Source organism: Phragmites australis, chromosome 7, assembly GCF_958298935.1.
Source record: "Phragmites australis chromosome 7, lpPhrAust1.1, whole genome shotgun sequence".
NCBI lineage: Eukaryota > Viridiplantae > Streptophyta > Magnoliopsida > Poales > Poaceae > Phragmites > Phragmites australis.
This window is the reverse complement of record NC_084927.1, coordinates 15,101,460-15,111,208: the sequence shown is the minus strand read 5'-3', so window position 1 is coordinate 15,111,208 and position 9,749 is coordinate 15,101,460. Positions and strand designations below refer to the sequence as shown.

Here is a 9,749-nt window from a genome sequence, read left to right as displayed (position 1 = left end):
TACCTTTTATATAAAAATAGTGCGGTAGAGGGCTCCCTTCTGTTTCAGTCAAAAAAAGGCACATCATTGTGCTGCAGCAATTTTGTTGTCATCCGAGAGAATAGCACTGGTCTAGTTGGAGAACTGATGTAAGACAACAATGAGATTTTCAAAAAAATATTCACAAAAACAGCTTCAAGAAAGAAATCTCGCTGTTTGACAACATTGTCAAAAAAATTTAAAACAAAAAAATCAGCAAGATCAACAAGAAAAATGTGATTACGCAATTCGCAAAATGCACTGAGTGTAGTTCTAAAAAACCAGATGTTACAATGAGCATCACCCGAGGGTAGATGAAACAAAACATTTTACTGCTATTAAAAATGAAGCGTAACTTCATATCCTCTTGTCATCTGCTAGTCTCTACACTCACCTCTTTTAAGATTCAGTCTGGCCCTCTCACAAGCGAAGCCTTGCAAAGGTCAAGTAGCCAGTGTGTCCTCTAGCACTGCTGCACGGCCTAACCAAAACAGAGGAATTCTTCTGTGTACAGTCCGAGTTTTCTCCTGGTGGTGTAATTTTTTTCCTTTTCTGTGGAAGAGGCCCCATAGTAGCCTCCTCATAGGCAGTGGCACTCTTAAGAGCACCATCTCTTACTTCATAGGTACGAAGAAGAATTTCAAAGGTTCTAATATCTGCAGAACAACAATAAAATTCAGTCAGCTCCACATTGGCAAGGTGATTCTAGAGTATGTCCAACACCCCAGCCTTAACAAATGCGGCTAGGGGTTCCATTTCCATATCACAACCAAAATCCGTATTATAAGGAATGACTTATACAGACATATCATTCAATCCAATCAATACATACTATGGCTCTGAAATCACATTCATTTCGATGCGATCATCCATTAATTAATGCTCATAATGCAAGATCACTGTGGGTAGCTGGCATATTTCTTTACAGTTCATAAATGCTGGCAGCAAGTATAACATATGCAATTATTTAATTATCGTTTGCACACTACATTGTAGAGAAAGCATGCACATGCAACCATGACATAAATCAATATTAAAGCATTCAGGGCCCAACCCACTCACAAGTATGCATATAACATTTCCCTGAGTCTCCATTTCTTCAGGCAACATAATTTTCTATTTATTCTAGGTGCCCAAAAAAGAAATAGAAATGAACTCTTTATTTCCAGTAAAAACTAACGTGCACATTTGGTACACAAAATGCTACAATCCTCCTGCCTGTGTTGTGGAATACTAGAGAGTTCCAAAAGTGCTTCCCAAGAGGTAGAATGTCCATTTGCTAAGGGTGTTCAGAGGACGGACGACCATACAGAAGCAGATTGCTATATGAGATCTGACACCTATATTATATACCTTCGACAGAACAGGAATTCCAATCCTGGCGAGAAATTGGCAATACCACCTACAGAAGTTGACTTCATGGATATTATTACATGGATGGCCCTTTTAAGTGAACCATCAGCTGGAGCCCATGCATATGAGGGGTGACAAGGGGTCAAGTCTGTAGAAACCCTGCAGAACCTCTCAGTTGGAAGGACTATCCTTGAACCCTGATGCCTGGAGAGGAATTGTTCCTTAATGCCTCAATGCCTTGTTCCTTAGTGACAAGGGGTACCAGGACTCCTCACTCTTATAATGAAAAATACTGATGCTCTGATGGCACAAACTTTGAGGCTCATGAGGATAAGAAGATAAGGTAAAACTGGAAGAATGGAGTTGGTTCAAGCTGCACCCAGGTAAAAGCACTAGGAACCTTCTGCTTATTGGAAGAACTCAAAGGGTCATAAATCATAATGGAGGCGGAAAGCATCCAATCATGCCTGATGTCTTGCGCTTTGCTTAGACAGGGTATGATTTCTTTCAATCTTCGAAGAGGTCATTGTACAACAAAATACATGAAGCAAAACATATCTATTGCAAATCAGTCCGTTGAGGTCCCTTTGTTTTCTCCATCAGTTTTGCTTCTATTTTATCACCTTGATCATCACACTTGTCTTACTGAGCCTATGCTCGGTCCAAAGAGTGTAAGGTGTTAGGTGTGCACCACATAACATAAGTATTGGAGTCTAGGGCAGTATGTACTCTGATTCTGAGAGATTAAGGGGTAAGAACTCAGTTCGAAGGGTGTATGGAAGAGGATTGTTATAGGAAATTTTGGGATTAGGTTCAATTTTGTTCCAAATTTTAGGGCTTTGGATTATAATTCAAGGGCTTAAGTTGGGACTACCAAAGTTTATGTTTTTTAGCCCCGGGGGGGGGGGGGGTAGTGTAAACTTGCTGATGTCTATAAAAGTAAAGATCTCACTCCATTTTCCTTCAAAAAACATCTCACTTCATTCACCAGCAACTTAACATTTGTCATGAGACCTACTCTTCTGATCGCCATGTGAACTGTACTCGAACTCATATGAGTCGTGTGGAACTCATATTATAGGAAACATGATTAATAATGAAAGTAGAAGCAAAGTGATTGTACAGAACCTGTGAAACACGGTCTCATTGCTTCACAAGCACGCTGCACTTGCTCGATGCAAGGTGAAAAGGAGCACAAAACACCGTCTTGCTTAAGCATCAATCCAACAGATGGTACCGCGAGCCAAGGCTGGGGCAAGTCCAGGAAGACAGCATCAGCAGCACCGCGATGCTCCTCTGGGAATCCTTCACCTTGTATATCCCGCACATTGACCGTGATGAGGGTGCTTAGGCCATTCCTCTCAAAGTCTTCCCTATTTACCAAAGGAACTAAAATCATAACAGCAGGACAAAATAATTGGAAAAAAAGTGTATTGACTTGTACAAAAGAAACTTTCTCCCATGTTGTGCTACAATGAGTAGACGTAGATATCTATCACCCCAAGGACCAATTGTAACAAAAAAATGATTTTACATTCTTTCTCAGAGTAAATTTTGGCTGTTGTCTGCTTCGGACTTCACTGCGGTGTAACCCCCCCCCCCCCCCCCAAATGCTTTCCGAAGAAGGTTATTCAAATGTATTATGTTTTGGATTTTCTATTTTGCATTATCTTCCGATTGCAATTGTCAAGAGTTGGATCATTAAATCTAATCTGGGACGAAACAGGCTAAGACACTTTACACAAACCTTCAACGAAACAGATTGGTTCATACAAAACAGGGTCTTTGGCTTACCTCACCGAGGCTGCCCTCTGCTCGTGGAAGTCGAAGGTGTGGACGCGCCCGTGCGGCGCGACGGCGCGTGCCAGTGATGTGGTGAGCGAGCCGCTGCCGGTGCCAGACTCGAGAACGACGCAGCCGGGGACGAGCTCGAGGTAGGCCACGACGAGGCTGATGTCAGCAATGTAGAGGATCTGCGTCCGGTGGCTGAGCACCAGCGTCCAGAGCTCCGGGGTCGGCGCCAGGAGGTGCACAAACCCTTTGCCGCCTCCGCCCTTGCCTCCACCGCCGCTGGCGGAGCTGTAGACCTTGGATCCGAAGGGGCGTCCGAGCCAGTCGTCGTGGCGGAAGACGCCGAACCGGTTCTGGAGCACGCCGCCGGCGCGCACGGCGACGGCGCGCATCGCGTCGTGGCGCTCGTACACCACGACGGTGTCGCCCTCCGCGATGCGCCTCTGCGAGGTGGGCTTGCCCGAGGGGTCGAGCGGGACCATCATTGTGGAGGGGAGCGGCGGCGGCGGCGGCGGCGGCGGCGGCGGCTGGGGGTTTTGTCCAAACCCTCGGATTGAGTTGAGGGCGTTCTGTCTGCCTGAGAGTTTGTCTTCTAATCTTCTCAGATTTACCCCCAACTTTAAATCAAACCAAGCCAGATTTCGGACAAATTTGCAGGTTGAGAGTTTGTTTCGGACAAATTTGCAGGTTCAGAGTTTGTTTCGGACAAATTTGGATTCAGTTTGAATGTATAAATATCAAATTTGATTCAGTTTGAGACTTCGTTGATTGCAGCATAAGATTTTCCGCAGAAAAAAAAAATATATATAGCAATGTAATATCACATGTGCTGATCTTGTATAACTTCTGCCTGTTTCTTTAGGCATAAATGAAGGCAAATTTGGAAATTTAGACAACATACGCGACCGTATTTGCGAAATTAGACAACATGTCGACGTATTTGCAAATCTAGCACTCGTATTCGGTACCTCAAATTCCGAAATTTGGATTTCGGAAACTGAAATTCCGAAAACACCGTATTCGGCAACTGAGGTGCTGAATACGGCACTGTGGGCCGTATTCGGCACCTCAGTTGCCGAATACACCCTGTACTCTGCTGTATTCGGCAACTGAGGTGCCGAATACGGCCCACAGTGCCGTATTTGGCACCTCAGTTGCCGAATTCAGTGCATCATGTCGCTTTCACGTCCTGTCGATGCTTTTGGTGTGTGCGTGCCAGCGGGATGCTGCTTTTGTGCTTAATAAAAAACCCTGGCTCGCAGAAGAGAGAAGGGAGAAGAGAAGAGAGCAGCAAAGGAGAGAAGGGAGAAGAGAAGAGAGCAGCAGTGGAGAGAAGGGAGAAGAAAAGAGAGCAGCAGTGGAGAGAAGAGAGCAGCAGCGGAGCAACGCTAGGAGAAGCAGCTCGAGCAGAGGGAGCAGCCGGAGAGGATCGACGCGAGCAGCAGCTGCGCTCAATTTCCTTAAGGTAAGTTTTTAGATTACGTAGTTAATTAGTAATTGTAATTAGATTTTTCTTAGTTCGTTCAGAAGTATATTAGTCATTTCGTCAGTATATTGTTAAATTCATTCAAGTACATTTGATTAATTATATTATTTTGGTAAATTAGAGTATTTAAATTAATGATTTAGTTGGGTTATATAATTTTTATTAGTAAGTGTGATTAGATTCTTTACTTAATATAGTAACATGAATTTACGTGATTTAATCTAGATAATTAGTTTTATTAAAGTAATATAATTAATCAATTAACTTGATTAATTAGTTTAATCACTTAGGTTTGGTAGAACCGTAGAAGATAGTGTCCAGTAGCAACAAAGATGCATATTAGTTGTATATTGCACTATTTAATTAGTATTATTTTTGTACTTATTATTTATTACATGTATATTTATTTAGGAGATACGGTATGATTTTCCATATTTATTATGGAGAACGTCCCACAGTTTTGCACGGGAGACTTGTAACAATTCAGAACTGCCAGCACATAGAGAGTTAGGTTGAGGTACCTATTGATCTAGATGGCCTGAAATCACATATTATGCGCCTTTTGCGTGTGAACCAGCAGTCCCATACTGTTGTCTTAGAGGGTGTACGGCCGCGGCTTGTTCCAAATAGCTCGGTCGTTGTCCATACGTTGTTCGAGATGAGTAGGAACAACGTATGGGCTTTGTACTCACGCAAGGCATTGGAGGAGAACTTTGATATGGCGGTGTACGTAAACATAGTGTCACGACTGGTGCAAGGTGATGCAGTGACCACTTTGGAAGGCTCAAGCCAGCAGGTGATGCATGAAGAGGATGGAGGGCATGTCGCGGAGGGCAGTTCCAGTAGAGAGGGAGGTAGAGTGGACCCTGGTGAGGTCGATGCAGGATGCATGGATAATGAAGACGGTGGTAGCAGGGATGAAGAAGCTGCTGACAATGATGACCCGGTCCCGGCGATCCAGTACTTTCGTGGTACTGGGCTCCTGGAGTGTGTCGTCGTTGAGTATAACACCTTATCTAACTGGGGATACCAGAATAGCGACATTCAGGTCAGGCAACAGTTTCGTAACAGAGGGGAGGTCATCCACTTTATTAGCAACTATGCTGTAATAACAAGAAGGGACCACAAGTGCGCCCGGTCTAACCCTACGGAGTATGAGGTCAGGTATACGAAGCACCCGAATTGCCCTTACTTTGTACGAGCACATCAGCCGAAATATGAGAACTATTTTGTGATCAGTAGACACACCCCACATACATGCAGCAAAGAGGCTATTAGGAATGTGAGCCACGCCGTTGATGCGAGGTTCGTAGCCCAACTCCTCATCACGCTTATTGGCATAAAAATTTGTTTGTCGCCAAAATCGATTATGGGGGAGGTGCACACTAAGACTGGCATGCTTATCAATTACTACACCGCGTGGCGAGCGAAGCAGAAGGCGTTGAAGATGCTGTTTGGAAGCTTCGAAGAGTCATACAACAATGCTCCGAGACTGCTGCAGAAGATTGCCATGACGAATCCAGGGACTCAGTGGGCCATGGCGGATGAGCCGATCAGGCTAGATGATGGGTCATATAGCACCACTGACCGATACCTCATTAGGTTATTCTGGTCCTTTGGACAATGCATCGAAGCATTCAGGCATTGTAGGCCGGTTGTATGCGTGGATGCCACATTTCTAAGCGGCAAGTTCCATGGTACCCTTATGACAGCAATGGCGGCGGATGCAAATAATCAGATCATTCCTCTCGCCTTTGCAATGGTTGAGAGTGAAAACAATGATAGTTGGTTGTGGTTCCTCACTTTGGTAAGGACACGTGTCGTGAGAAATAGGGAACGAGTTTGCGTCATCTCAGACCGCAACAAGGGTCTTCTGCATGCGTTGGACGTGCTGCATGATAGCACAAACTGCTCCATTGCATGGCCTGATGTGGAGAGAAGATGGTGCATGCGACACTTGGGCGCGAACCTGTACACAAGGTACCGCAGCAAGTCGCTTGTAAAGAGATTCAAAGGGCTATGTCTTCAGAACCAACAGGCGAAGTTCAACGAGATATGGAGAGAGTTAAATGAGACCACTCGCAAGATGATGGCAGACCAGCAAGCAGGGGAGGATCAACTGCGGGCGCAAATGGTTGAGGGCCAAACTATCGTTAGTCGTTCACGTGGTACATTTAGCCAGTGGATAGCGGGGAAGCCGACGGAGTGTTGGGCCCTTATCCATGACACTCATGGTGCCAGGTTAGCGCATAGAATTGTAATGATCATATTGTACCGATTCTTATGCAAATAGCCATTCTAAAATTATTGTATCCCATGTTAGGTACTCCATCATGACAACGAACATAGCGGAGGCGTTCAACAATGTCCTGAAGGGAGTACGGGGCCTCCCGTTGTGTGCCATTATTGAGCTCACATTCTACAGAACGGCGGACTACTTTCAAGGCCGTGGTAATGCTGCTATGAAGTGCAGCACACGGTTTGCACCTAAGGTGGAGCAAATCATATCAAGAAGGAGGAGCAAGGCACACTTTCATCGGTCGAGGATCTACTACTTGGCCAACAATGACTTTGAGGTCATGTGCCGCCGTAGGTATGCTTCAGGGTATAGGGCCGGGGACACCGTGCAGCAATGTCAACTTGGACCTAACGAGGTGAAGTGCACATGCAATAAGCCAAAACTGCACCATATCCCGTGCTCGCATGTCTTAGCCGCTTGCAGGGACATAGGTGGCAATGACGGATCACAGTACGTATCACCGTACTTCACGATCGATGCATTGAGGAGCACATGGCTTCCAAAGATGCGGTCCTTTAACATCGGAACCAACTACAAATCGATCGAGGGCCCTAAGTGGGTACCTTATCCACGAGCACGACGCACAGATCCTGGAAGGCCTAGATCTACGAGGCTGCAAGGTGACATGGATGAAGCAGATGCTGTTGATGGCCTTCGTAGGTGCAAACTTTGCAAACAACCTGGACATGACAGGAGGACTTGTCCGACCCGTCAGTAAACTATCAGCCCACTGTCAAACTGAACTGTCTTAGAAACTTTGTATTGTAAAATGTTATTCACCTGTTAGTTGTACTACTTATTGTGCATTATGTGGTTTGCACTGTACCCCTTTAGACAAGAAGTGACCATTGTATTGTAAATGTAATTTTATTTATTTATTTCGTGTTTCTTAAATATTCATGGATCCGTGTTTTGATGCAGAGACAGAGCGTAGGTAGTCAGTGAGCAAGAAATCTATGGCGGGATCCTCTAGTACAGGCTTTCCATGGACACCTGCAACGATCGCTATAGCACTTAATGCCTCCTTACAGGTTGTGCGCGAAGGAAACGATGATCCGTTAAAGGAGAACAACATAATCCAAGCCGTGGCGAAATTGCATGCAAGACCCATACGTTCTAGGTTAACCGCGCCGCTCCAATGTGTAACCACCGAGGACCTTAGGGCCCTCTTGTATCACCGGCGTCAAATGTATCTGAGGGTCCGCGAACTGGCCGACCATCCTTCTGTGATAGGTTTCTCTAGGAGGCAAAGAACGATAGTAATGTCGCCGGACCAGTATGCATCCCATATTCAGGTATGTCATATAAACATTTGGTCACCCTACTTATCTTATTTCCATTGATTCGAACGGTCCTCTTCTGCGTCAGGCTTTCCCGGAAGACGAACAGTTGATCAACAAAGAAATCTCACACTTCTTGACGATGTATATGCTCTTCGGCGGGGGTGTGATGCCTGGTTCGCGTAGAAAACGACGACAGTCAGCGAATCAAAGGGGTACAGAGGCGACCTCTACGAATCATCCAGATAATGACGAGGACGAAGACGATGACGATTTCATGCCCCCCATGCCTAGACGTTCGAACAGAAATACAGGAGAAAGTTCTAGGAACACTGCAAGAGGACGTTCACGCACAACATCGAGATGCCATACAACTGATAGGGAAATAGGACGTGGTACCACCTCGGAGAAACCTCAAGATGATGACGACGACGACGATTTCATGCCACAACGACCCCGCCCTCTGAGGCTTCCATCTCCGGAGGACACCGATGACCCTGAAAATGATGATGGATTTGCTCGTACTCATTTTTACAACTTCCCAGAACCATCTTACCCGGATAGCTTTGACCATCGCACCTGGAATTCTTATGCTAATTTGCGTCGCCACTTTCCTTCGCCCTAAGCATCTATTGTAACCCTATATATTTTATTCCCTTAAGGCATGATATTATGTTCTTTAGGCGTATCGTACATGATAATGTTTGTTGTTGTTCGCTCTTTATGTGTAACCTCTGTACAGGGTTCCATGCTACTTATGCTTTACAACTACTATTGTTTCCTCTGTACTGAGAATTTCTTAAATTAACAATACAGTGAATAAGACATAATAGGGATGACCTCGACATTAAAATCAATAATACATGTGTCATGACAAATTGTCCTGGCTACTCAACGGCGACGATGCCTCACACAATCTCCAGGCGTGTAAGCGTCTGGCGGGTGTGTGGCTCTCATCCCAGCAGCCTGCGCAGGCCCCTGCCTTGCGTGCCCTTGGTTGTCTTCATCATCATCTGCCTGCCCTGTGGGAACCCCGCCGAACGTGTATCCCGCCCCGCTTACTCGGCTCTGCATGTACCATGCCGAAGGATCCTCGTGCGGAAGTGTGGACGGCCCTAGAACGTGCTCCGATGGAGTCCAGTGTGCCGAAGGCTCGCCATGCTGGTACCAATGTGAACTTCCAGGTTCATTGAGATCATGGGAGGACTGTCCGCCGAGTAGATTAGTGAAGGTGGTGGTCGCATGCATTGCAGCACCCCAATAAAAAGCATTAGGGTCGCTCCAGCAAGGGGTCTGCTGCGTGTAGTCAACGACGTCCTCCTGATGAGTAGATGCTGCAGCCGGAGGTGTCATCGTAGCCGGAGGTGCTAGTGAACCCAGCGTAACCTGCTCGGGCGCAGGAGGCTGCGTGCACTCCTCGGCCTCAGCACCGGAACATGAGACATGACGCGCTGAAGCTGAAGATGTATGTCGTGATTCTGACCGGACGGGTTCCTCATGAGCACTGGATGACCGCCTGCAG

The 9,749-nt window shown here is 46.0% G+C and overlaps 2 protein-coding genes across 2 annotated transcripts; one reads left to right on the top strand and one right to left on the bottom strand.

Moving 5' to 3' along the window:
* Positions 1-237: 237 nt before the first annotated feature.
* On the bottom strand, positions 238-3,755 carry LOC133924013 (uncharacterized). The gene is made up of 3 exons (XM_062369366.1): positions 3,166-3,755; positions 2,500-2,744; positions 238-674 (listed from the first exon to the last, which is right to left on the bottom strand). The coding sequence occupies exons 1-3, from the start codon at positions 3,645-3,647 to the stop codon at positions 439-441; spliced, it is 963 nt and encodes a 320-aa protein (XP_062225350.1). The 5' UTR covers positions 3,648-3,755; the 3' UTR covers positions 238-438.
* A 3,964-nt stretch (positions 3,756-7,719) lies between these two features.
* Positions 7,720-9,448, top strand: LOC133925412 (uncharacterized). Its single transcript, XM_062371349.1, has 3 exons — positions 7,720-8,242; positions 8,316-8,827; positions 9,412-9,448. Exons 1-3 carry the CDS (start codon positions 7,904-7,906, stop codon positions 9,446-9,448), a joined length of 888 nt encoding a protein of 295 aa, XP_062227333.1. The 5' UTR covers positions 7,720-7,903.
* The last annotated feature ends 301 nt before the right edge of the window (positions 9,449-9,749 follow it).

What these genes read in the sequence shown, in the direction of transcription:
- LOC133924013 (XM_062369366.1), bottom strand. Translation starts at nt 3,647, where the DNA reads ATGATGGTCCCGCTCGACCCCTCGGGCAAGCCCACCTCGCAGAGGCGC. An exon ending in CAGAGGGCAGCCTCGGTGAG is followed by an intron (nt 2,745 to 3,165) that starts GTAAGCCAAAGA and finishes TTTGGTAAATAG; the next exon opens with GGAAGACTTTGAGAGGAATG. An exon ending in AATGAGACCGTGTTTCACAG is followed by an intron (nt 675 to 2,499) that starts GTTCTGTACAAT and finishes GTTGTTCTGCAG; the next exon opens with ATATTAGAACCTTTGAAATT.
- LOC133925412 (XM_062371349.1), top strand. Translation starts at nt 7,904, where the DNA reads ATGGCGGGATCCTCTAGTACAGGCTTTCCATGGACACCTGCAACGATC. An exon ending in AGTATGCATCCCATATTCAG is followed by an intron (nt 8,243 to 8,315) that starts GTATGTCATATA and finishes CTTCTGCGTCAG; the next exon opens with GCTTTCCCGGAAGACGAACA. An exon ending in TGGAATTCTTATGCTAATTT is followed by an intron (nt 8,828 to 9,411) that starts GCGTCGCCACTT and finishes GTGAACTTCCAG; the next exon opens with GTTCATTGAGATCATGGGAG.